The 27,693-nt window shown below is 42.6% G+C and overlaps 1 protein-coding gene across 2 annotated transcripts in view; it reads left to right on the plus strand.

Moving 5' to 3' along the window:
• lama3 (laminin, alpha 3) overlaps positions 1-27,693 on the plus strand; it is a 440,498-nt gene that overhangs the window by 380,063 nt on the left and 32,742 nt on the right. For both annotated transcript variants that reach the window (XM_067977687.1, XM_067977691.1), the window contains exons 52-67: positions 2,148-2,264; positions 2,362-2,516; positions 5,666-5,807; positions 6,876-6,978; positions 7,582-7,698; positions 10,862-11,044; positions 12,178-12,317; positions 13,322-13,525; positions 13,643-13,779; positions 15,342-15,507; positions 16,122-16,255; positions 17,589-17,745; positions 19,844-19,963; positions 21,242-21,396; positions 25,938-26,061; positions 27,005-27,142. In XM_067977687.1, coding sequence (XP_067833788.1) covers positions 2,148-2,264; positions 2,362-2,516; positions 5,666-5,807; positions 6,876-6,978; positions 7,582-7,698; positions 10,862-11,044; positions 12,178-12,317; positions 13,322-13,525; positions 13,643-13,779; positions 15,342-15,507; positions 16,122-16,255; positions 17,589-17,745; positions 19,844-19,963; positions 21,242-21,396; positions 25,938-26,061; positions 27,005-27,142 — 2,292 coding nt within the window. The remainder of the gene's footprint in view (positions 1-2,147; positions 2,265-2,361; positions 2,517-5,665; positions 5,808-6,875; positions 6,979-7,581; positions 7,699-10,861; positions 11,045-12,177; positions 12,318-13,321; positions 13,526-13,642; positions 13,780-15,341; positions 15,508-16,121; positions 16,256-17,588; positions 17,746-19,843; positions 19,964-21,241; positions 21,397-25,937; positions 26,062-27,004; positions 27,143-27,693) is intronic.

Raw genomic sequence — 27,693 nt, forward strand, 5'->3', positions numbered from 1 at the left:
GAGGCCAAGTCATTAGATGTATTCAAGAAGGAGATAGATATCTTTCTTAATGCTAAAGGGATCAAGGGATATGGGGAAAAAGTGGAACAGGGTACTGAGTTAGACGATCAGCCATGATCATTTTGAATGGCAGAGCAGGCCCGAAGGGCCAAATGGCCTACTCTTGCTCCTATTTTCTATGTTTCTATGTGTAAAGGTGATTTATATGTTATTAATGCGCCTTGGGACATTTTCCATCGTTAAAGCCGCTACATAAATGCAAGTTGTTGCTGTTATTTCTTAATCATCCACCCTTCCTTAACTTCAACTGATCCAAAACTCAGAGTACCCATATCCTAACCCCCATTAAGCACCGCTCACCTATCACCCCGGTGCATCACTCTCTCCCTTCACCCTACCATCAACAGTCGTTCTTTCACCAGCCTGGGCCCTCTGCTCTCGAATTTCTTCCCTAAGCTCCTCCACCTCTCCACCTGGCTCTCCTTTAAGACCTTCCTTAAGACCTACCTCTTTGACCAAGCTTTTGGTTACCCCTCCTATTATCTCTTCCTTTGGCTTGGTGTCCATTTTTTTTTATTTTTGCCTCTGTGAATGTCTTAATGTTTTTGTACGTGAAAGGCAATTGTTTGTTGATAATTGCTCTATAAATCCAGGGTAATTCACCCTTTAAGCTGATATTTCTAACTATTTTATGTGTCTCATAAAAGTTTCAAATATTAAGGTTCTAAAGGTCAAATAAATTCAGGATATTGTGAGCATCTTGCATTCGAAAGGACAGTGCTCAAAACGGAGAAACATTGATGAATCTGGGCATTAGAGTTCTACACTGAGGCCAAGCTCTGAGAATTGAACTTATTTTCACATGAGAAAGGAAATTGAGAAAGGACACGGACCAGATCTTTGAAATGATAAGAGACAAAAGTATTGTAAAAATAAGCAGATAATTGAACTTAAACTGTCATCACGGAATTACAGAACACTGTGACACAGAGTAGCATCTATGTGGAAAAGGGACTCTGCAAAAGCTTTTAGTCCTGTATTGATTAAATCCTTTAAAAGGGGGAGGGTTTAGATCAGTATCTGTTTAATAGTATATTTGATGGTTATAGATAGTGATGATGGAATACTCTGAGTATTCCATGGGACTGAGTACTCCCATCCTGTTGAGGTGTGTCATTAGGGGATTGAACCTGGTCATAGTTGAATAGTGTGGAATTTTGCTCAGTTATCTTTTGGAGGCCAAATTTCACAAAGTTTGATCTTGGACTTCGGTGATCTCCTTTAGGAGAATGAATAGGTTGGTTAGAATTTATGATAGTAGAAACATAGAAACAGGAGTAGGGCATTCAGCCCCTCGAGCCTGTTCCGCCATTCAGTTAGATCATGGCTGCTCTGTAGCTCAACTCCGTCTACCTCCTTGGTTCCATATCCCTTAATCCCCTTACGCAACAAAAATCGATCAATCTCAGTTTTGAAATTTTCAATTGACCCCCAGCCTCAACAATTTCTTGGGGGAGAGAGTTCCAGATTTCCACTCCCCTTTGTGTGAAGAAGTGCTTCCTGACATCACCCCTGAACGGCCTAACTCTAATATAAGGTTATGCCTCCTTGTTCTGGACTCCCCCCACCAAAGGAAATAGTTTCTCTCTGCCCTATCAAATCTTTTAATCATCTTAAACACCTCAATTAGATCACCCCTTAATTTTCGATACTCGAGGAAAACACAAGCCTAGGCTGTGCAACCTGTCCTCATAATTTATTGTCCTTATAATACATTGCAATGTCTCCCTTAATCTTCTATACACAATGATCTTCTATAATACTGTTCTAGTAAATGAGCATATTTAATAATACATTGAACTGCCCTGTGGAGTAGCATTGTTATTTGTCCATGTGATTCCCCATATAGTGAAATCTCAAGCACAACCATTGCGCTGCAGGAAAGCACTGAGCGGATACAAAATGTTTCCGCACAGGGAGGGAGGGATAGAAAATCAGACAGTCAGTCAACTTGGAGCACTACGAGTGGCCAAAGAACATTTCAGGAGATGTTAGAAAGTGCCTTTTTTACAGTGTGAATTAAGAGTCTTTAATATGAAAACGTGTAACTTGATGCAGAAAGTCAAGATACAATTTTTTTTTCACAGAAAAAATACAGTGAATTAGACGATAAGCAGATGGAAATCTCAAGTCTGCTTCGAATGGCTGATGTCACCCTCACTAATCTGAACAACGTGCTCCGAATGTTGGATGAAAGTCAGGAGGTGAGAGGACGTGTTCATCATTGGCACTTGTTCTTGATACGATATCAAATGGTACTTCACACTGTTACTCACATTTTATCATTTTTATATCAACCAGGATTATGAAAAACATGGAGCTGAGTTAGATGGAGCCCTAACATTACTTGATAAAAGAGTTAAACAGCTGTCAGAGGCATCTAGCAAGGAGCCCATTGTGGTTAGTGCTGAGAAACATGCAGAAAACCTGGATCAGCTGTCAAAGCAACTCCAGAGGTGAGAAGAACACTGGCTGGTTGAATAAATAAGCAACAAACAAGGAATGACACAATTCAGTGAGTTGGCGTATCCTAACTCGCACAAGGTCCTGTTCACCCATCACCCCTGTGCCTGCTGACGTACATTGGCTCCCGGCCAGGCAACGCCTCGATTTTAAAATTCTCATCCTTGTTTTCAAATCCCTCCATGGCCTCGCCCCTCCCCGTCTCTGTAACTTCCTCCAGCCCTCCAACTCCTCGAGACCTCTGCACTCCTCCAATTCTGGCCTCTTGCGCATCCCCGATTTTCATTGCATTGGCGGCCGTGCCTTCAGCTGCCTAGGCCCTAAGTTCTGGAATTCCCTCCCTAAACCTCTCTACCTCTCTCTCCTCCTTTAAGACGCTCCTTAAAACCTACCTATTTGACTAAGCTTTTGGTCACTTGTATCTTCTTATGTGGTTCGGTGTCAAATTTTGTTTGATAACACTCCTGTGAAGTGCCTTGGGACATTTTACTACGCTAAAGGCAATATTTAAATGCAAGTTGTTGTTGTTGCTAACTACTGCATCTTAATTTCTTGATCTCAATCATGGTGAACCTTTATAAAAGAATGGTTAAGCCACAATTGGAGTATTGTGTCCAGTTCTGTGTCCACTTCAAGAAAGATGTGAAGGCCTTAGAGAGGGTGCAGAAGAGATTTACTAGAATGATTCCTGGGATGAGGGACTTTAGTTACGTGGATAGACTGGAGAAGCTGGGATTGTTCTCCTTGGAACAGAGATGGTTGCGAGGAGATTTGATCGAGGTATTCAAAATTATGAAGGATCTAGACAGAGTAGATATAGAGAAACTGTTCCCATTGGCGGAAGGGTCAAGAACCAGAGGACATAGATTTAAAGTGATTGGCAAAAGAACCAAAGGTGACACAAGGAAAAACTTTTTTACACAGCGAGTGGTTAGGATCTGGAATGCACTGCCCGAGGGGGTGGTGGAGGCAGATTAAATCATGGCCTTCAAAAGGGAACTGGATAAGTACTTGAAAGGAAAAAATTTGCAGGGCTACGGGGAAAAGGCGGGGGAGTGGGACTAGCTGGATTGCTCTTGCACAGAGCCAGTGTGGACTCAATAGGCCGAATGGCCTCCTTCCGTGCTGTAACCGTTCTATGATTCTATGCTCATTCTCTCAGCTTGGGGAGATGCAAGGCATGGAGTGACACTAAAAAGGAGAAAGTAACATGAAGCTGATTTTTTTCTAACCATTTGTAGGTGGAAAGGTCGGAAAAGTGGGGGTGGAGACCTGTGACATTAGGTTTCCACACTCTTTCTCAGCTGTGGTTCGGTGTGGAGAAGCACTCTTGCCTCTTAGTCAGTAGGTCATGGGTTCAAATCCCACTCCAGGGACTTGATCATAAAATCTAGGCTGCCAATCCAGCGCTGCAATGTCGGAGGTGCCGTCTTTAAGCCAAGGCCCTGTCTGCCCTCTCAGGTAGATGTAAAAGATCTCGAGCACTATTTCGAAGACAAGCAGGGGAGCTGTCCCTGATATCCTGGGCCAATATTTATCCCTCAACCAACATCACTAAAAAAACAGATTATCTGGTCATTATCTCACTGCTGTTTGTGGGACCTTGCTGTGCACAAATTGGCTTCCACTTTTCCCACGTGACAACACTTCAAAAGTACTTCATTGGCTGTAAAGCGCTTTGGGACGTCCTGAGTCGTGAAAGATGCTGTATAAATGCAAATCTTTCTTTTTATTTTACGTTGCCCTGGGATTCCCTGCAATAGACACACAACGTGATCATTTAAATGAGGGAGGAGGGTGCTTTCTTGTCTCATTTTCCTTTGCCCAGACATTGAGGTGCACGAAGTTTAGAAGGTCTGAGGGGGTCCAGCAGCAAGGCCAAAGGGTACCTCACTTCTTCAGTTTCACCACAGTGATTTTGGGGCATTCTCCAACAGCAGCCTCAAGGCCCAAAGCCAATGGACAGGTCCAGTAGGGTTGCCAACTCTGGTTGGACGTATTCCTGGAGGTAGCATCACATAGCTCTCCCACATCCAACCACTCCGCCCCCACACTCCCGCCTTTGGTCACCCGACACACCCATCCTCACAGTGCCCCGCCTCCACAATCCCGTCATTGGTCACCCGACACACCCATCCTCACAGCACCCCAGCCCCCCACACTCCCGTCATTGGTCACCCGATACGCCCATCCTTACAGTATCCCGCCCCCACACTGCCATCATTGGTCACTCGACACACCCATCCTCACAGCACCCCAGCCCCCCACACTCCCGTCAATGGTCACCCGATACGCCCATCCTTACAGTATCCCGCCCCCACACTGCCGTCATTGGTCACCCGATACGCCCATCCTCACAGCACCCCAGCCCCCCACACTCCCGTCATTGGTCACCCGATACGCCCATCCTTACAGTATCCCGCCCCCACACTGCCGTCATTGGTCACCCGATACGCCCATCCTTACAGTATCCCGCCCCCACACTGCCGTCATTGGTCACCCGACAGGCCCATCCTCACGACACATCGCCTTCCCACGGCCAATTGGAAAGCAAAGAGACTCTCCTGATTGGATGCTTCTTGACTGTCAGTCAAACATCCTTTTTTCCCCCATCTTCAATATTTTTATAATTAATAAATGAAAGTGTTCAAAAGAAAATGAAAACAAAAACACTTTAATGCCCCAAATAATTTTTCTCCATGGTTGCTGGAAGCAGCGTCCTGGAGATTAATCTTTAATTCCAGGACAATCCTCGAAGATTGGCAACCCTACGGCCGAGAGTTACACCCCTCTTTCCCAGCACAAGCCCTTCCCCTGCCAACACCGTCCCTCATTTTGCTGTTACTCCTGATTTTTTAACCAGCTTCTGGTCCGGTATTTAATTCCATTCTGGATTCCTGTGACTTTTAGTTTAATTGGGAATCTTTAATGTGGGAGTTCGTCAAAAAAAACTTTTTGAAAGGCTGGGTCAGCTGTGAAATAGAGAGTTCCAAATCTACTTTAATTTTAAAAATCTGTGTAACTCACACCAATTAGTGTCCTAATTGCTGATAATGTGTTTTGGTGTGTTAAATTTGTGGTATATTTATGCAGGAAACATTTTAATTTTAACCTTGGTTTTATATTGTTTTTATTCCAACAGAGCAATAGAAGAAGTGAACCAAGATTCCTTAATTCAACGTGTTGTCAATGCCTCCGACGCCTACGAGAACATAATCAACGCAGTGAATGAAGCAGAGACAGCGGCCAATAAAGCAGCAGTTGCAGCAGATGATGCTTTGCAGGTAAATGTCAGACAGGCAGAGAAATTGCAGTTTGTCGAATGACGGGAGTGGGTGGATGGAAGCATGCACTATATTGTATAAATATATATTTTATCAATCACTGGCTAGGCCTCAGCTGGAGTATTGTGTCCAACTCTTTAGTCAAGGCCTGGGAGAAGGTGGAGAGTTGAAAGAGCGCAGAGTTCTCAGGAGAGTTGTAGGGCTGGAGGAGTTCATAGAGAAAGGGAGGGATGAGGCCATGGAGGGATTTGAAGATGAGAATGAGAATTTTAAAATTCTTCCCTAAAAGTCTCCACCTCTTTCTCCAGCTTTAAGACCCTCCTTAAAAGCTGCCTCTTTGACCAAGCTTTTAGTCAGTTTCGTGGAGAGATTCGAAAAGCTGGGATTGTTCATTGTTCTCCTTAGAGCAGAGAAGGTTAAGGGGAAATTTAATAGAGGTGTTCAAAATTATGATGGGTTTTGATAGAGTGAATAGGGAGAAATTGTTTCCACTGGCAGGAGGGTTGGTAACTAAAGAACACATTTAAGGTAATTGGCAAAAGAACCAGAGGCGACGTGAGAAATTTTTTTACGCAGCAAATTGTTATGATCTGGAATGCACTGCTTGAAAGGGTGGTGGGAACAGATTCAATAGTAACTCTCCAAAGGGAATTGGACATAGATTTGAAAAGGAGCAATTTGCAGGGCTATGGGGAAAGACCTAGGCAGTGGGACTAATTTGATAGCCCTTTGAAAGAGCCGACACAGGCATGATGGGCCAAATGGCCTCCTTCTCTGCTGTATGATTCTAGTCACCCCTCCTAATAGTCATTCTCTGGCTCGGTGTTAATTTTTGTTTGATAACATTTCTGTGAAGCACCTTGATATTTTTTCCGACATTAAAGACGCTATATAAATGCAAGTTGTTGTTGTTCTTGTAAATGAAGATGATCCTGGGAAGCTGGCAGAATTCAGCCAAAATGGGAAGTTCCACCTTGTATGTATTTCAGCCTTTATAATGACAGAACAGTATGGAATGTTTTGTTAAGTTCTTACAGACATGTTGACTGCTTCCGATTGTGTTTTTAGGCTGTGGTGAAGGAAGATTTGCCTGGACAAGCATCTGATTTGAACACTAAAAGCGCTCGACTTCTTTCTGTGACAAAGGAAGCTAAAAGAAAATTAGATACAGGTGGAGTATTTATATGAATTTATTGTGAGTTTGCGGGGTCCCATTGATGATATGAGATTAAAGTAACAGTCACAAAATGTTTCAAAAACATTAATGAAAAGAAATTCATTATGACTCTATACAAGGCTACGGACCAAATGCTGGAATATGGGATTAGAGTAGACAGGGCTGATGGCCGGCGCGGACACGATGGGCCGAAGGGCCTCTATCCGTGCTGTATAACTCTATGACTCTAAATCCAAAAGAATGTTGCAAATCTGAAATACAATGCTGGAAATGTATAACATTGACCCATACTCGAAAGTGATGTTTTCAGTCCCTTAAACGCTTCAACAGTTGCAGTACAGATGTTGCGTGTGCTACACTGTTGAGTGTTGACCCATCATATGCACGCACTCCAGTTCTGTCATCTGCGGGTTAATGACGATTATTTTGAAAATGAGTCAGCCGATCAGTTTGGAGCATAAGCACCAGCAAAGATCGTGTTGGGCCGAATGGCCTGTTTATGTGCTTCCACATTCTACATAATACAGCCATTTCAGGACTTGGTGACAACCTGCAGGTATTTGCTTCCGTCCAAAATGTAACTCTGTCTTTTTGCAGATGTTCAACCAAGACTCAGAGATGTGAAGGATCGCCTGGACAATGCGACTGGCAAAAAAGATCTATTGTCGCCAGACCTTCCAGCACTTCGGAACAAACTGAAACAAATTAATAGAGGTATGGATTCATATGTCGTGTGTTAGCTGGTTTAAGTCTTAGGAACATAGGAACAGGAGGAGGCCATTTGTCCACTCGAGCTGTTCCACCTTTCAATTAGATCATGGCTGATCTGTATTTTAACTCCATTTACCCGCCTTGGTTCCGAAACCCTTAATACCCTCACCCAACAAAAATCCATCAAACTCAGTTTTGAAATTTTCAGTTGACCCCCGGCCTCAACAGCTTTTTGGGGGAGAGAGTTCCAGATTTCCACTCCCCTTTGTGTGAAAAATGCATTAGTTGTCATCTTCCAAAATTCTATAGATTATGGAACAGTTCCTGCAGATTGGAGGGTGGCAAATGTAACCCCATTATTTAAAAATGGAGGGAGAGAGAAAACAGGGAAGTACAGACCGGTTAGCCGAACATCAGTAGTAGGGAAAATGCTAGAGTCTATTATAAAGGATGTGATAACAGGACAAATATCAACGGGATTAGACAAAGTCAACATGGATTTATAAAAGGGAAATCATGTTTGACAAACATACTGGAGTTTTTTGAGGATGTAACTGGTAGAAAAGATAAGGGAGAACCAGTGGATGTGGTTTATTTGGATTTTCAGAAGGCCTTTGATAAAGTCCCACATAAGAGGTTAGTGTGCAAAATTAAAGCACATGGGATTGGTGATAATATACTGGCATTGATTCAGAATTGGTTAACAGACAGGAAACAGTGAGTAGGAATAAAAGGGTCTTTTTCGGGGTGGCAGGCAGTGACTAGTGGGGTACCTCAGGGATCAGTGCTTGGGCCCCAGCTATTCACAATCAATATCAATGATTTGGATGAGGGAATCAAATGTAATATTTCCAAGTTTGCTGATGACACAAAACTAGGTGGGATCGTGAGTTGTGAGAAGGATGCAAAGAGGCTTCAAGGTGATTTAGACAAGTTGAGTGAGTGGGCAAATACATGGCAGATGCAGTATAATATGGATAAATGTAAATTTATCCATTTCCAAAGAAAAACAGAAAGGCAGAGTATTATTTAAATGGTGATAGATTGGGAAATGTTGATGTACAAAGGGACCTGGGTGTCCTTGAACACCAGTCACTGAAAGCAAACATACAGGTGCAGCAAGCAGTTAGGAAGGCAAATGGTATGTTGACCTTCATTGCAAGAGGATTTGAGTACAGGAGCAAGAATGACTGACTGCAGTTATACAGGGCCTTGGTGAGACTACACCTGGAGTATTGAGTGCAGTTTTGGTCTCCTTACCTAAGAAAGGAAACTTGCCATAGAGGGAGTGTTGCAAAGGTTCACCAGACTGATTCCTGGGATGGCAGGACTGTCGTATGAGGAGAATTTTTTTTTTAATTCGTTCATGGGATGTGGGCATCGCTGGCGAGGCCAGCATTTATTGCCCATCCCTAATTGCCCTTGAGAAGGTGGTGGTGAGCCGCCTTCTTGAACCGCTGCAGTCCGTGTGGTGACGGTTCTCCCACAGTGCTGTTAGGAAGGGAGTTCCAGGATTTTGACCCAGCGACGATGAAGGAACGGCGATATATTTCCAAGTCGGGATGGTGTGTGACTTGGAGGGGAACGTGCAGGTGGTGTTGTTCCCATGTGCCTGCTGCTCTTGTCCTTCTAGGTGGTAGAGGTCGCAGGTTTGGGAGGTGCTGTCGAAGAAGCCTTGGCGAGTTGCTGCAGTGCATCCTGTGGATGGTACACACTGCAGCCACAGTGCGCCGGTGGTGAAGGGAGTGAATGTTAAGGGTGGTGGATGGGGTGCCAATCAAGCGGGCTGCTTTATCTTGGATGGTGTCGAGCTTCTTGAGTGTTGTTGGAGCTGCACTCATCCAAGCAAGTAGAGAGTATTCCATCACACTCCTGACTTGTGCCTTGTAGATGGTGGAAAGGTTTTGGGGAGTCAGGAGGTGAGTCACTCGCCGTAGAATACCCAGCCTCTGACCTGCTCTTGTAGCCACAGTATTTATATGGCTGGTCCAGTTAAGTTTCTGGTCAATGGTGACCCCCAGGATGTTGATGGTGGGGGATTCGGCGATGGTAATGCTGTTGAATGTCAAGGGGTGGTACTTAGACTCTCTCTTGTTGGAGATGGTCATTGCCTGGCACTTGTCTGGCGCCAATGTTACTTGCCACTTACCAGCCCAAGCCTCGATGTTGTCCAGGTCTTGCTGCATGCGGGCTCGGACTGCTTCATTATTTGAGGGGTTGCGAATGGAACTGAACACTGTGCAATCATCAGCGAACATCCCCATTTCTGACCTTATGATGGAGGGAAGGTCATTGATGAAGCAGCTGAAGATGGTTGGGCCAAGGACACTGCCCTGAGGAACTCCTGCAGCAATGTCCTGGGGCTGAGATGATTGGCCTCCAACAACCACTACCATCTTCCTTTGCGCTAGGTATGACTCCAGCCACTGGAGAGTTTTCCCCCTGATTCCCATTGACTTCAATTTTACGAGTGCTCCTTGGTGCCACACTCGGTCAAATGCTGCCTTGATGTCGAGGGTCGACTCGGCCTGTATTTCACTCGAGTTTAGAAGAATGAGAGGGGATCTCATTGAAATGTGTAAAATTCTGACAGGGCTAGACAGGCTGGATGCAGGGAGGATGTTTCTCCTGGCTGAGGGGTCCAGAATGAGGGGTCACATTCTCAGGATATGGAGTAGGACATTTAGGACTGAGATAAGGAGAAATTTCTTCACTCAGAGGGTGGTGAACCTGTGGAATTCTCTACCACAGAAGGCTGTGGAGGCCAAGTCACTGAATATATTTAAGAATGAGCTCGATAGATTTCTAGACACAAAAGGCATCAAGGGGTATGGGGAGAGAGCGGGAATATGGGGTATTGAGATAGAGGATCAGCCATGATCATATTGAATGGCGGAGCAGGCTCGAAGGGCCGAGTAGCCTACTCCTGCTCCTATTTTCTATGTTTCTAAGAAGTGCTTCCTGACATCACCCCTGAACGGCCTAGCTCTATTTTTAAGGTTATGCCCCCTTATTCTGGACTCCCCCGACCAGAGGAAATAATTTCTCTCTATTTAAACCCATCAACTCCTTTAATCATCTTAAACACCTCGATTAGATCACCCCTTAATCTTTATACTCAAATGAAGTCCTGTCATTTTTACATTTTCAATATGTTCTTTTTCAGATGATGTCGGTGAGACTTTAGACCGAGCAAAAGATGCAGCCAAAGGAGCAAAAGACATTGCTACAGAAGTGATGGATAAATTACAGCCGATAATCAAAGACATAGGAAACCTCAACCAAACTGCAGACAATATTCCAAATATTGCTGATTTTAACACGGCATTAAATGAAGCAGAAGAATCAGGTAAGTAAAGTAGCATCCAATGGAGAGTGATGTAAACGCCCTCCCTGACAGTGAAAAAAAAAATGATCTGCAGTCCTTACCCAGTCTGGGCCCATATGTGACTCCAGTCCCACACCAATGAGGTTGACTCTTAATGGCCCAGTAAGCCACTCAGTTGTATCAGACCTCTATAAAGAATAACACCACACGGACTGCAGCGGTTCAAGAAGAACCTCCGCCATCTTCTCGAGGCAACTAGGGATGAGCAGTAAATCCCTCCTTGCCAGTGACCCCCGCATCCCGAGAATGAATTCAAAAAAATCAATTTATTCTAATATAGGCTGCATCGGCATGTAATGTGCTTCCTTTCAAAATGCCATTTGCATTAACGTAAGACTTAGTGGCGGTAAAATTCAAGTGTGGCAGGTGCAGAACATGGGCGATAGTGGATCCGCCACCCATTAAACACCTGTCGAGGTTGAATTTTATCCTGAATGGTTTTTTTGTATGCTCAATGTATGTCCAGTACTTTTAAATGCCTACATGACAATGAGAGTTGGTTTAATGTTTATCTTTTCGGCCTTGGAGAGGATGCAGAGGAGATTTATTAGAATGATACCAGGGATGAGAGTCTTCAGATATCTGGGAAGACTGGAGAAGCTGGAATTGTTCTCCTTAGAGCAGAGAAGGTTAAGGGGAGATTTAATAGAGGCGTACAAAATTATGAGGGGTTTTGATCAGGTGAAACTGTTTCCACTGTCAGGAGGGTCAGTAACCAGAGGACACAGATTTAAGATAATCGGCAAAAGAGCCAGAGGGGGAGATGAGGAGAATTTTTTTTACGCAGCGAGTTGTGATGATCTGGAATGCGCTGCCTGAAAGGGCGGTGGGAGCAAATTTAATAGTAACTTTCAAAAGGGAATTGGATAAATACTTGAAAAGGAGAAATTTGCAATTCTAAGGGGAAAGAGCGGGGGAGTGGGACTAATTGGATAGCTCTTTTCAAAGAGCGGGCACAGGTATGATGAGCTGAATGGCCTCCTTCTTTGCTGTGTGATTCTATGATTCTAAATACTGCTATGATATTTCCGGTATCTAGGCAAACTAGAGTTTGCAATAACCATTGAACTTTGGATATTTCTTCTCTTCCACAGTAAAAAATTTGACTGATACCCTACCCGATCTTGTCCAGAAGCTAAAGGATTTAAGTCAAATACAACCTGTCAATAACATCTCCAAAAATATCAACCGAATCAGAGAGCTTATTGATCAGGCCAGGGAAGCTGCAAATAAGGTTTGTTTTTAAAAAAAAATCTAATAACGTCAAAGCCTTGGGGATTAAAATCTAGTGAATTGCATATTTATTTGAATGATCTCACACATTAACTAAACTGGTGTTTTCTGTATTATAAAAAGCACACAAATGTGGGAAGTTAATAAAAAAACTTAATAAATTTTTCACTTCCATTTATTTGAGAAGCTTAGAAAAAAAAAATGATCTTTGCCAACATAGGAACAGGAGGAGGCCATTCAGCCCCTCAAGCCTGTTCCGCCATTCAATTAGATCATGGGTGATCTGTATCTTAACTCCATTTACCCGCCTTGGTTCCATAACCCTTAATACACTTACCTAACAAAAATCCATCAATCTCAGTTTCGAGATGCAAGGTAGCTTCTATACATTTCAAAAAACACTGAATGATTTCATGTTTTGCCAGTTTAGTGAAAGATGAATAACAGTATTTTAAATTTGGGTCTCCTATTCTCCCAGAATGGAACTGCACTCAAATGGGATAAGGCTACAACACAATAGCTCCTTTTCTCTGATCCATGCTCCCTTTGAAAGTGGAAAGCCACTGGAAGCACAGGAGTCTCGAATTTACCCTTAAGTTTATGAAGAAAACATCAATCATTGATAATATTGGTTTAACATCGGATGAGATGTTGAACCGAGGCCCCATGTGCCCTCTCAGGTGGATATAAAAGAACCCACAACATTATTTCGAAGAAGAGCAGGGGAGTTTCTCCCTGGCATCCTGGCCAATTTTTATCCCTCAACCGCCGTCACTAAAATAAAACAGATTATCTGGTCATCGTCACATTGTTGTTTGTGGGACTTTGACTGCCATGTTTCCTATATTACAACAGTGACTACACTTCAAAAAGGACTTCATTGGCTCTGCAGTGCTTTGGGACTTCCTGAGTTCATGAAAGGCGCTATATAAATGCAAGTCTTTCTTTTATTGAACCCAGTTTGTAATTTTCTAAAACTTCTCTCTTTCCTTCCTGTGGTTATAGATAAATGTGGCAATGAAATTTAACGGTGATTCTGGTGTAGAAGTGCGTCTTCCTGACAATCTAGACTCCTTGAAAGCTTACACCTCTCTACTGTTATACCTAAAACGGCCAGATATCACACCACCCCGAGGAGACAACGGCAGACAGAAGCGACAGGATCAGGATTCCAAAAACATGTTTGTCTTGTACCTCGGTAACAAAGATGTGAGTATTCTTCTTCTCTTGGTTAAATGAACACGGGCAAGTTAAAAGCTTGCAAGGAGAAAAATGACCAAGTATGCCATCTTACGTGTTGTACAAATTATTTCCCTTTGGTACCAGACTTCCAAGGATTATATGGGCATGGCATTGGACGGTGAGAAGCTGGTCACTGTTTATAAACTAGGAGATAACGAAGAGAGAATAGCTTCTGTCAAACCAGTCAGCACCAAAACGTTTGACCATGTCCAATTCAATCGGTAATGTATCGTCTTAACTTATTTGAATTTCTTGTGAAGTTGCTGTTTGTTGTAAATCTGTTCTTTTGTTTTATACATTGTGTAAAAATCACCGTATAGAGTGCACAAGTGACTTCTGTGCCAAACAACAAAGAAGTATTTACACATAGGAACAGGAGTAGGCCATTCAGCCCTTCGAGCCTATTCCTCCATTCAATTAGATCATGGCTGCACCCCCTTCAAGGCCAGTATATCCTTCCTGAGGTGCAGTACCCAGAACTGAACGCAGTATTCCAGATGCGGTTTAACGAGAGCTTTATATAACTGTAACGTAATTTCCACCCCATTGTATTCTAGCCCCCATGAGATAAAGGCCAACATTCCAAAGGGTATCCAACCTGCAGCCTGAGGTTGCCAACTCTGGTTGGGCATATTTTTTTTTTTATTCGTTCACGGGATGTGGGCGTCGCTGGCAAGGCCGGCATTTATTGCCCATCCCTAGCGAGATTTTTTTTACAACTGAGTGGCTTGCTAGGCCATTTCAGAGGGCAATTAAGAATCAACCACATTGCTGTGGGTCTGGAGTCACATATAGGCCTAGACCGGGTAAGGACGGCAGGTTTCCTTCCCTAAAGGACATTAGTGAACCAGATGGGTTTTTACGACAATCCGGTAGTTTCATGGCCACCATTAATGATACTAGTATTTTAATTCCAGATTTTTTATTTAATTAATTGAATTTAAATTCGCCAGCCGCCGTGGCAGGATTTGAACTCGTGACTCTGGATTTTAGTCCAGGCCTCTGGATTACTAGCCCAGTAACATAACCACTATGCTACCGTACCCATCACATGACCTCCTGCCTCCAACTGCCCCGCCCCCACACTCCCCCATTGGTCACCTGAATGTCCATCCTCACAGTGCATCACCTTCCCGCGCCAATCGGAAATTGACTAGACTCTTCATTACCTGATTGAATGATTCTTCACTGTGAGTCAACAGCTTTTTTTCCCATGTCCAATATTTTTTAGAACTAATAAATAAAGAAAATGCAAAAAAAAAACAATTTTTCGTGCCCCTATGATTTTTCTCCTGGGTTTTTTTTGCTCGCAGCAGTGTCCTGGAGATTAGTCTTTAATTCCTGGAGACTCCAGGGCAATCCAGGAGGGTTGGCAACCCTCCTGCAGCCTTAAGACCATATGCAATCTCAAATCTCTAGCAGCCCAGTCTTCAACGCCCACACAACTTAGCCCTGTGTGCATTTATATTTCTTATTTTGTGGACCCGTAAGTTTAGAAAGGGCTGTTGCCTCATTGATGTGTAAATCTTAAAATAGAACACCAAGATGTTTTGGGTAATATGCAGATTAATGAGGACGTGGATTTAAACTTTATACTTGGCTCTCGAGACTGCATTGTACATATCCGTGTGGCACACAATGACAAAAATTTGGATAACTCTGGCTTTGACCTCAACCCCTGTAAGAGCCTCCACAAATAATGTCACTTGTGCAGCAGATTTTTACAGGAAATTTGTAAATTCCTCATGAAGTCCTATGTTTTATGGAATCTCTTCTGTTCCAGAATCCTGCAATACGGCAGCTTAAACTACAGTCTAGTGGTTGTCACTAGTGGTAAACTCGATGAAAGCACCTTATACACAGGAAAAGCAACTGGAGATAACCTGCTACTTAACCTTGATCCAAAGGATACTGTCTTCTATGTTGGAGGTTTTCCCCCCAGTTTTACGGTAAAAAATCAACTATTGTGCTATCTTTATTTAAGGATTCTGTATGATAAGAATTAGGAATATAGGAACAGGATTAGGCCATTACATAGAATGTACAGCACAGAAACAGGCCATTCGGCCCAACTGGTCTGTACAAGTGTTTATGCTCCACAGCGGCCTCCTCCCTCCCTACTTCATCTAATCCGATCAGTATATCCTTCTATTCCTTTCTCCCTTATGTGTTTATCTAGCTTTCCCTTAAAGGCATCTATACTATTCGCCTCAACTACTCCATGTGATAGCAAGTTCTACATTCTAACCACTCTCTGGGTAAAGAGGTTTCTCCTGAATTCTTTATTGGATTTACTGGTGATTTGGCATTATATGGTGAGAGGAGGCTCTTACGGAGCATAATCACCAGCAAAGACCAGTCGGGCCGACTTGCCTGTTCTTGTGCTGTAAATTCTATGTAATGAAGCAATCAGCAGCATTAGCAGGTAATCGTTGACCATACGTGCTGCAGGTCAGATAAAGTGCCTACATACATAGGAATCTTGAGCATCTAAGAATTCTATATTACCATTTTACTTGGTCTACAAGATTGTTTTAATTGTAAACCTTTTTTTTTTATCCAGCCTCCAATTAGCTTAAATTATCCAAATTATAAGGGTTGCATTGAACTCGGTGTTTTGAATGAGAAACTGGTCAGCTTGTACAACTTCGAAACAACATTTAAGATGAATACTACAAAAGACAGACCGTGTGAAAGGTATGGTGCTGTTAACTCTGGTTTATCCCTGCGAAATTCATGTGAAATGTTAACGTTTTCTGAATCTTTAATAGAAAGAAAGAACTTGCATTTATATAGCGCCTTTCACAATCTCAGGATGTCCCAAAGTGCCAATTAAGTACTTTTGAAGTGTAGTCACTCATGAAATGTAGCAGCAATTTGCTCACATCAAAGTCCCACAAACAGCAATGTGATAATGACCAAATAATCTGTTTTAACGATGTTGCTTGAGGGATAAATATTGGCAGGACACCGGGGAGAACTCCTCTGCTCTTCTTTGAAATAATGCAGTTGGATCTTTTACATCCACCTGACAGGGCAGACGGAGCCTCGGTTTAACATCTCATCCGAAAGATGGCACCGTCTACAGTGCAGCTACTCCCTCAGTGTCGGCCTGGATTATGGGCTCAAGTCTCTATAGGGGCACTTAATCGCACACCGTTCTGATTCAGAGGCCAGAGTGCTACCCACTGAGCCAAGGCTGATACCTTAGCTATGAAGGAAAGCAGATCAGAGGAGCTGCTGGTGGGTCTTTGCTCCTGGGGGTTTGGTTAAATTATCTGTTAACAAGTCGAGGATGTTTAGGATCACCAAGTGAACTGTCTCCCACTGCTTGCACACATTTCCTGCTTTGATATGTACCCAGGTGACCTCGGTGTACAGACACACTGTGCATCAAGGGGGGCTGGAATACTAAGAGGAGAAAATTATGTTACAGCTGTATAAAGCTCTGATTAGACTGCATCAGGAGTACTGCATTCAGTTCTGGACACCGCACCTCAGGAAGGATATATTGGCCTTGGAGGGGGTGCAGCGCAGATTCACCAGAATGATACCGGGGCTAAAAGGGTTAAATTATGAGGACAGGTTGCACAGACTCGGCTTGTGTTACCTGAGGTGTTTAAGATGATTAAAGAAATTGATGGGGTAAATAGAGAGAAACTTTTTCCTCTGGTGGAAGAACCCAGCACAAGGGGGCATAAACTTAAAATTAGAGCTAGGCCGTTCAGGGGTGATGTCAGAAAGCATTTCTTCACACAAAGGGGAGTGGAAATCTGGAACTCTCTCCCCATAAAAGTTGTTGAGGCTGGGGGTCAGTTGAAGATTCTAAAACTGAGAACGATAGATTTTTTGTTAGGTAAGGATAGGAGGCTACTCCTATTTTAACCCTCTGCATGCTCTATTCCCATTGGGCACAGGGGGTTAAAATCGGCACTTCTGTGTTTGTATGATAACATCAAGAGTAATTTCGACTGTGAAAGGATTACAGTTTAACCTGATAGCTAACTGCCTACATTTTTTTCTTTTACAGATATAAGCCAACTAAGGAACCTGGAAGTGATGGTTTCTATTTTGATGGAAGTGGATATGCATTAATTAACTTGACCAAAACTTTGTCCCGGTTAGGAATTGAACAAACTGTTCAAACTTCCACAAAAAATGCAGTGCTGCTATACTTTGAAAATCAGGTAAAACATTTCTCTTCTTACAAAACTAGGTGAAAATACAAAAGCCCCTCAGTGCTTGCACTTATTTGGCCCTCCTGGGTACTGGTACACCTAAAACCTAGAAGTGGATAGGTCTGGCATGTCCCATTGCTCTACATGTCACTCCATGATAGAATCATACAGCAAAGAAGGAGGCCTTTTGGCCCATCGTGCCTGTGCCGGCTCTTTGAAAGAGCTATCCAGTTAATCCCACTCCCCCTGCTCTTTTTACCAAAGCCCTGCATATTTTTCCTTTTCGAGTATATATCCATGAAAGCATTGTGAATTTACCCCAAAATGTACCAACTCCCCTGTTTCTGTTTCGGGTACCGATACACTGTACATCAGTGTCTGGTTGAAAGGGAGGGAGATAATCAGTCACTGGGCCCCTGGAAACTTCACTCTATACCCAATAACTGAGATGTGCACTTGCTCAGCTAACGGGCAGGTTTCAATAATCTGTCTGCATTGATGGAGTGGTCCAATGATGCTCCAATATGCTGGTTTTAGTATGGTAACAAAGGCACTGGCAGAAGCTATATTGCTGGCCTATAAATTTGGCCGCACAGTGCCCGTTTGTCGTGCACTAACCGGCCTACTAAACCCCCAATATGGCAGGCAGGAAGTGCGCACGCATTTCCAGCTGGAAGTGCGCCGCCCGCCATATTAGGAAAGGAAAAAAAATATGTTGTACAGTGCCTATGCCTGAAACAGGCATTAGAGCCTATGCATATGCAAATAAGGGGCCTAACACCAGTTTGAAGTCCCCTGAAGTAAAATCAGACCTTGGGACCACCTGCTACATAAAAGGTAAGTTTTTTGAAACTTACTGACCTGAATGTGGAACCAGGAGGAACAAATTTAAAGAAAGTGCGTCGCCAATCCCCTCCCCTCCCCTCCCCCACTGATCGTCGCCACTCCCCCCAGACCCTGCCTCCAATCTCGCAGACCCTGCCTCCAATCTCCCTCCATAGCCTCCTCCCTCCCGACCTTTGGCTTCCGAACCCGATCCCCGGCCTCCGATCGCCTTCGCGGCCTCTGATCTCCCGACACCCCCGGCCTCTGATCTTCCGACCCTCACTTGCCTGAGGGCCGATGCGACGCTGACAGTGGCCCGACCTTGGTTTATTCTGGCTGGCTGCTCGCACCACGCTGGCTCCATTGAAATGAGGCCCAATACTGAGGGCACCTCCGACCTCACCATTCAGGCACAGGGGAATGTACCAAAAATGGGCGCGATAGACTTTTTACCTAACTATGTTTTAAATCTACTCACATGATTCCTATTAACAAAATCATTTGATGGACGGCGAATTATCGTGTACATTTTAAATACATGTTTAGCTTCTCAGAATTAATTTTAGAGCACTGATCATGTATTACTGACGTATTTTATGCTTGTGGATCTCATTGTTTCTTCAGCCACTAACCACAATTGATGTCATCCTTCATGATTATTCCTGGCCTCCCACCTTGCACCCTGTGTAAACTTCAGCTCATCCAAACCTCTGCTGTCCCACATCCTAACTCACACCAAATCCCGTTCACCCATCGCCCCTGTGCTTGCTGACCTATATTGGCTTCTGGTCCGGGAACACTGCGATTTTAAAATTCTTATCCTTGTGTTCAAATCCCTCCATGACCTTGCCCTTCCCTACCTCTGTAACCTCCTCCAGCCCTACAACCCTCCAAGATCTCTGCGTTCCTCCAGTTCTGGCCTCTTGCGCATCCCCGATTTTAATCGCTCCACCATTGGCGGCCGTGCCTTTAGCTGACTAGGCCCTAAGCTCTGGATTTCCCTCCCTAAACCTCTCCTCCTCTCTACCTCTCTCTCCTCCTTTAAGATGCTCCTTAAATCTTACCTCTTTTGGTCACCTGTTCTAATATCTCCTTATATGGCTCGGTGTCAAATTTTGATAACGCTCCTGTGAAGCGCCTTGGGATGTTTTACTACATTAAAGGCGCTATATAAATGCAAGTTGTTGTTATTCAGACATATTATGTGTTAAATATAAGTGACTACACACATTTCAAAAAGTATTTGTTGTGGTTTATAAGCAAATTTATTGTTTTGTTTTAGAACACAAGCTGTGCTCTAACCATTGAGGATGGAAAGTTCGTATTCAGATATGACCTCAGATCAAATTCACCCAAGGCTGTAAATTCAGAGAAGCAAATTGATATCACCAAGGAGAATGTGGTAATTATATTTTATTGTTGTTTTTCTTCTAAATAAATGGATAAGATATAAATATTAGACAGGTTGAAATGAAATTTCTCTGCTTTGTGAATACAGTACTCCATACAGAAAACAATAACAATACAAATTGTTCCTGCATTTGCTGATTCCCATAATACCATACAGTACAAATAAATAACAATGAATAATTACTGGCTAGAAATACATAAAATATTACCAAAATATTTATCTGATATTTCCTGTAAAATATATATATAATGATATACTTGTGGATCTCCTGTAAGTGGAAAATTTGGACCCTTTCTTACTTTTGTCTGTTCATAGAATTACACAGAAATTACAGCTCAGAAACAGGCCATTGAGCCCAACAGTTCTATGCTGGTGTTTATGCTCCACTTGAGCCTCCTCCCAATCTACTTACTTCATCACACCCTATCAACATATCCTTCCAATCCTTTCTCCCTCATGTGTTTGTCTAGCTACTCCTTAAATGTATCTCTGCTATTTGCCTCAACCACTCCATGTGGTAGCAAGTTCCACATTCTCACCACTCTCTAGGTAAGAACTTTCTCCTGAATTCCTTATTGGATTTCTTAGTAACTATCTTATATTTATGGCCCCTAGTTTTGGACTGCCCCACAAGTAGAAACATTTTCTCTCCGTCTAATGTATCAAGCCCCTTCATAATTTTAAAGACCTCTATCAGGTCACCTCTCAGTCTTCTCTTTTCTAGAGAAAAGAGCCCCAGCCTGTTCATTCTTTCCTGATAGTTATAAACTCTCAGTTCTGGTATCATCCTTGTAAATCTTTTTTGCACTTTCTCCAGTGCCTCTATATCCTTTTTGTAACATGGAGACCAGAACTGTGCATAGTACTTTAAGTGTGGCCTAACCAAGTTTCTTTATAAATTTAACATAACTTCTCTGCTTTTGAGTGGTATTTGTTGAGTGGTATTTAATGTGTTATGTTCCTTGCAAATGAACAGCTTGTTTCAGTATCATGTCCAAAGTTTGTAATGTGCTGAATGACATTTTCATGATACTTTGCTTCCTGTCAATATTCCAATAGTATTTTTGAAGTATCTCAGTATAAAAATACTTTTCAGAGAGAAAAATTAATTCTGAAGAGTCAAAGTTGTCAAACGTACTTAGTCAAACAGAAATAAACTAACAATTCCATTGTACACTTAGTTTTCAACGCTCATCTATCGCAATTCATTAATTCTCTGATATTTGTAGTCAAACTTACAATTTTTTTTAAACTCCCATTTAATTTAAGATCAAACTTGGAATGATAAAAACGTCTAAGGTCAAAATGGTGCGTCTTGTTGTAATAGTCAGCAACGAATTTGTCATCGATGTGAAGGATGTTTTCGATTCTATGGATTTCCCCAATTACTACCTTGGAGGAATACCATCACCCATTAAGGAAGGGTATGTTGACATTTTTTGGTAAAAGAAAGCTGGATGCAAGATAACAATGCCTCTTTAACAGATTTTGCATACATGACTTTTTTTTTATGACAAAAGTAGCTTCAATTTATAATGAGATAAGCATAAGATATGAAATTAAAAACCTGGATCCCTCAATTTCCAAGTGAATTCTCCCGGTCTTTGTAGCTGTAACTTCAGCAGGAGATCGTTGGGATCCTTGGAGAGCCATTATTTCTAACCACTCGCACTGTTTCACCTGGGGCTTCTGTCGATCTCCTGCAGAAATTCCAAAACGCAGGGGCTAATTCTATCGGTTTCTGCTCTCTCCGCAGAGCTTTGCAAGATGGCAACAACAACTTGCATTCATATAGCACCTTTAACATGGTAAAACGTCCCAAGTCGCTTCATAGTAGCGTTATCAGACAAAATTTGACACCGTGCCGCATAAGGAGATATTAGGACAGGTGACCAAAAGCTTGGTCAAAGAGAGAGGTTTTAATGTGCGTCTTAAAGGGGGAGAGAGAGGTCGAGAGGCGGAGAGTTTTAGGGAGGGAATGCCAGAGCTTGGGACCTAGGCAGCTGAAGGCATGGCCACCATTGGTGGGGCGATAGAAATCGGGGATGTGCAAGAGGCCAGAATTGGAGGAATGCAGAATTCAGGGAGGGATGTAGGGAGGTTAGAGGGGTGGGGAGGGGTGATTTGAACACAAAGATGAGAATTTTAAATTTGAGGCGTTGCCGCAATGTAGGTCAGCGAGCACAGGGGTGATGGGTGAACGGGATTTGGTGCGAGTTAGGATACAGGCAGCAGTTTTGGATGAGCTCAAGTATACGGGGAGGGTGGAGGATGGGAGGCCGTCCAGGAGAGCAACGCACGTTAAGAATTCGAGCATGAAGGTCAATGTGTGCAACGCTATTTTCTGCCCAAACTTTAGTGGACATATAATTATGCCGGTCGTGAATCCGGAATGCTGATATCCACACCCAAGTTTCAGTATGCGCTCCTATCACATGAGGGTCAAGGCAAACTCCTTCTTGATTTTTTTGTCACATTCATTTGAACTGGCAACAACAAAAATGCACATGATGATACATTTATACATTAAAAATTTAAAGATGTGGAAATTTTCCATGTATGTTTTTAAAATTATGTTTTATGTGGCTTTAATGGAACATATATTATGGGAAAAAAAAGACTTTTATGATCGTTATTGAAACAGAAAGAGACATTGCAATGTTATCAAAGGTTAACACAGGCTAAGAGGGTTAAATTATGAGGACAGGTTGCATAGACTAGGCTTGTATTCCCTCGAGTATAGAAGATTAAGGGGTGATCTAATTGAAGTTTAAGATGATTAAAGGATTTGGTAGGGTAGAGAGAGAGAAACTATTTCCTCTGGTGGAGAGAATCCACAACAAGGGAGCATAACCTTAAAATTAGAGCTAGGCTGTTCAGGGGTGATGTCAGGAAGCATTTCATGACATAGAAACACAGAAAATAGGAGCATGAGTAGGCCATTTGGCCCTTCGGTCCTGCTCTGCCATTCAAAATGATCATGGCTGATCGTCTAACTCAGTACCCTGTTCCCGCTTTTCCCCATATCCCTTGATCCCTTTAGCATTAAGAAATATATCTATCTCCTTCTTGAATACATCTAATGACTTGGCCTCCACTGCCTTCTGTGGTAGAGAATTCCACAGGTTCACCACCCTCTGAGTGAAGAAATTTCTCCTCATCTCGGTTCTAAATGGCATACCCCGTATCCTGAGACTGTGACCCCTGGTTCTGGACTCTCCAGCCATCGGGAACATCCTCCCTGCATCTAGTCTGTCTAGTCCTGTTAGAATTTTATATGTTTCAATGAGATCACCTCTCATTCTTCTAAACTCTAGTGAATATAGGCCTAGTCGACCCAATCTCTCCTCATACGTCAGTCCTGCCATCCCAGGAATCAGTCTGGTAAACCTTTGTTGCACTCTCTCCATGGCAAGGACATCCTTCCTCAGATAAGGAGACCAAAACTGCACACAATACTCCAGATGTGGTCTCACCAAGGCCCTGTAAAACTGCAGTAAGACATCCCTGTTCCTGTACACAAATCCTCTTGCAATGAACGCCAATATACCATTCGCCTTCCTAACTGTTTGCTGCACCTGAATGCTCGCTTTCAGCGACTGGTGTACAAGGACACCCAGGTCTCAATGCACCTCCCCTTTTCCCAATCTATCACCATTCAGATAATAATCTGCCTTTCTGTTTTTACAACCAAAGTGGATAACCTAACATTTATCCACGTTATACTGCATCTGCCATGTTCTTGCCCACTCACCCAACTTGTCTAAATCACATTGGAGCCTCTTTGCATCCTCCTCACAGCTCACATTCCACCCCAGCTTTGTGTTGTCTGTAAACTTGGAAATGTTACATTTAGTTCCCTCATCCAAATCATTGATATATATTGTGACTAGCTGGGGCCCAAGCACTGATCCCTGCGGTACCCCACTAGTCACTGCCTGCCACCTGGAAAAAGACCCGTTTATTCCTACTCTCTGTTTTCTGTCTGTCAACCAATTCTCAATCCATGCCAGTATATTCCCCCCAATCCCATGTGCTTTAATTTTGCACACTAACCTCTTGTGTGGGACCTTGTCAAAAGCCTAATGCAAATCCAAGTACACCACACCCACTGGTTCTCCCCTATCTATTCTACTAGTTACATCCTCAAAAAACTCCAGTAGATTTGTTAAGCATGATTTTCCTTTCATAAACCCATGCTGACTTTGTCCAATCCCGTTAATGCCCTCCAAGTGTTCTGTTATCACATCCTTTATAATAGACTCGAGCATTTTCCCCACTACTGATGTTAAGCTAACTGGTCTGTAATTCCCTGTTTTTTCTCTCCCTCCTTTTTTAAATAATGAGGTTACATTTGCCACCCTCCAGTCTGTAGGAACTGTTCCAGAGTCTATAGAATTTTGGAAGATGACCACCAATGCATCCACTATTTCCAGGGCCACTTCCTTTAGTACTCTGGGATGTAGATTATCAGGCCCCGGGGATTTGTCAGCCTTTAGCCCCATTAATTTCCCTCGCACTATTTTTTTACTAATACTGATTTCCTTCAGTTCCTCCCTCTCACTAGACCCTTGGTTCCCTAACATTTCCAGGAGGTTATTTGTGTCCTCCTTTGTGAAGACAGAACCAAAGTATGGGGTTTAATTGTTCTGCCATTTCTTTGTTCCCCATTATAATTTCCCCCATTTCTGACTGTAAGGGACCTACATTTGTCTTCACTAATCTTTTTCTCTTGACATATTTATAGAAGCTTTTACAGTCAGTTTTTATGTTCCCTGCTAGTTTACTCTCATACTCTATTTTTCCCCTCTTAATCAATCTCTTTGTCCTCCTTTGCTGAATTCTAAACTGCTCCCAATCCTCAGGCTTGCTGCTTTTTCTGGCAATTTTATATGTCTCCTCTTTGGATCTAATACTATCCCTAATTTCTTTTGTAAGCCAGTGGCAGTAAGGTCTCTACAGGTCTTGTCCAGTGATCTGGCCTTGGATTTGCTCATGCGTCGATCTCAAGACCAGGCTCAGCTTCGCTCCTTTGTATTTGGAAATCTGGAACTCTCTCCCCCAAAAAGCTGTTGAGGCTGGGGGTCAATTGAAAAGTTCAAAACTGAGATCAATAGATTTTTGTTAGGTGAGGGTATTCAGGATTACGGAAACAAGGTGAGTAGATGGAGTTAAGATACAGATCAGCCATGATCTAATTGAATGACAGAACAGGCTCGAGGGGCTGAATGACCTTCTTCTGTTCCTATATTCCTACACTATATATCACTGTTATAATAGGGTAGAAAAGTAATTTAAAATGCTGTTTAAGCCCCGTTAATGGCTCACTGTGTACAATTGTGCTGCTCACGGTTATACTGGGCCACTTGGACCAGCAAGGTGCCAGGGTCACTCCCGCAGCATGGGTGGCAGTAAGGTCTCTACAGGTCTTGTCCAGTGATCTGGCCTTGGACTTGCTCATGCGTCAATCTCAAGACCAGGCTCAGCTTCGCTCCTCTGTATTTGGCTAACCTGATGTGTTAAGATACGAAGTATGACCGCTTGGGTAAAGTTTGGTACTGGCTGTATAATCATACTCTAGCATGCTGCCGCCTTCAAAAGTTCAAGGAAGAAAACTGAGGGAGGCGGGAAAGGACTTAGTCGGTGAAATTACCATATCAGCTGGGGGGTGGGGATTGGGATATCTCCTTATTTTCTTCAATCACACTGGTTAACCAAGGAGCAATATTTACTGTATTCGTAGAGATGTCCAAACGTTGCACCATTTCACCTTCCTACATAACAAAATTACCAGCATTTACTAAGAATAATATGTATGTTAGAAGGATATGCAGATAGGGTTAGATGAAGTAGGGTGGGAGGAAGCTCGTGTGGAGCATTAACACCAGCATGGACCAGTTGGACCGAATGGCCTGGTTCTGTGCTGTAAATTCAATGTAATTCTATTTGTTTGTTTTTGTTGTAGATTAAACATGCCTGTAAAATCGTCACTACGGGCCTGTGTGAAAAATCCAAAAGCTAAATACAACAAGGACCTTTCCAATGAATTCACTGTTGGTGTTAGTAAAAGCTGCTCACAAGAGCTCTTGGTGAGTGCTGATATTCACCTCCTGCTGAGGTCAATCATACTTAATGTCTAATAATTCCAACAAATCATCTCAACACCTGTCATGTGGAAGATGGTGAATTTTATAAATTAAAGAACCTTCATTTATACAATGCCTTTCACAACATCAGGACACCCCAAAGTGCTTTACAGTCAGTGTCGTACTTTTGAAGTGTAGTCACTGTTGTAACGTAGGAAACGGGGCAGCCAATTTGTGCACAGCAAGATCCCACAAACAGCAATGTGATAATGACCAGATAATCTGTTTTAGTGATGTTGGTTGAGGGATAAATATTGTCATACTCTGTTTAGCTTATTAATAAAGGTTTGAGATTATTAATTTAAAAATACATTAATATTAATTTCTTAGATTGCCTATTTATTTATTTGATTCATCAATCGCCACACATTTTGTCAGTGTCTTTTCAGAGTTGGTCCTAATGATTCATTGGTACATTAATGTATACTGGGAGATTAATTTGAGTAACAAATGAGTGGGCAAATGTGACTCAAACATTTCCGGTGCCTTGAAAAATTACAGGGAAAACATAGATTATATGACATAGACCTCTAACCTTGCGATCACTTAATTAAGACCTGATTAAGATTTAATAGGTAATTATGGTGTACCAGGTTGTATCAAATAAAATGTGAAAAATAGTGAAGTAGTTCTAAAGCATCAAGATCTGGAATGCACTGCCTGAAAGGGCGGTGGAAGCAAATTCAATCGTAATTTTCAAAAGGGAATCGGATATATACTTGAAAAAGACAAATTTGCAGGGCTATGGGGAAAGAGCAGGGAGGGTGGGAATAAATGGATAGCTCTTTCAAAGAGCCAGCAGAGGCACGATGGGCCGAATGGCCTCAATCTGTGCTGTATGATTCTATGATTCTAATGTAATGTTTTCTAATGTTCCTTTTGTTAGCGGGTCCGGACTGCCTCCTTTAGTGGCAAGGGATTATTGGGCCTTTCTGCCACCAACTTCTCCTTTCCTGAAAATTTCCACATTGGGTTTGGCTTTTCAACAAGTCAGTTGAACAGTCTACTGTTTTCTTATGAAAAGGTAGGAAATCTCATGAGAGTAACTTGCTCTACCCAACATTTTTTATTTGACAAAGCAGCCTATTTTCTTATAATCTTACGGCAATGAAAACACCTCAAATTTTCATTAGAACAGTTTTTTTTTTAGAATTAGACATGTGGATGTGTTTGAGTAATGTCAGCATGTGACTAATATAGATATTGGGGGCTATGATTTCCCCTGTTCATTTTTAAGAAGAAAGTAGAATTGAGTATAAGGCAAGAAGTTCCGCTTTAAACTAGTTCACGAAAATTAGAAAGAAAAAGAAAGATTTGCATTTCTATAGCGTCTTTCACGACCTCAGAACGTCCCAAAGCGTTTTACAGCCAATGAAATACTTTTGAAGCGTAGACACTGTTGTAATGTAGGAAATGCAGGAGACAATCTGCGCACAGCAAGATCCCACAAACAACAATGAGATAATGACCGGTATATCTGTTGTTTTAGATGTTGTTTGAGGGATAAATATTAGTCAGGACAACGGGGAGAACTCCCCTGTTCGTCTTTGAAATAGTGCCATGGGATCTTTTACG

Source organism: Heptranchias perlo, chromosome 3 (genome assembly GCF_035084215.1).
Source record: "Heptranchias perlo isolate sHepPer1 chromosome 3, sHepPer1.hap1, whole genome shotgun sequence".
Taxonomy (NCBI): Eukaryota; Metazoa; Chordata; class Chondrichthyes; order Hexanchiformes; family Hexanchidae; genus Heptranchias; species Heptranchias perlo.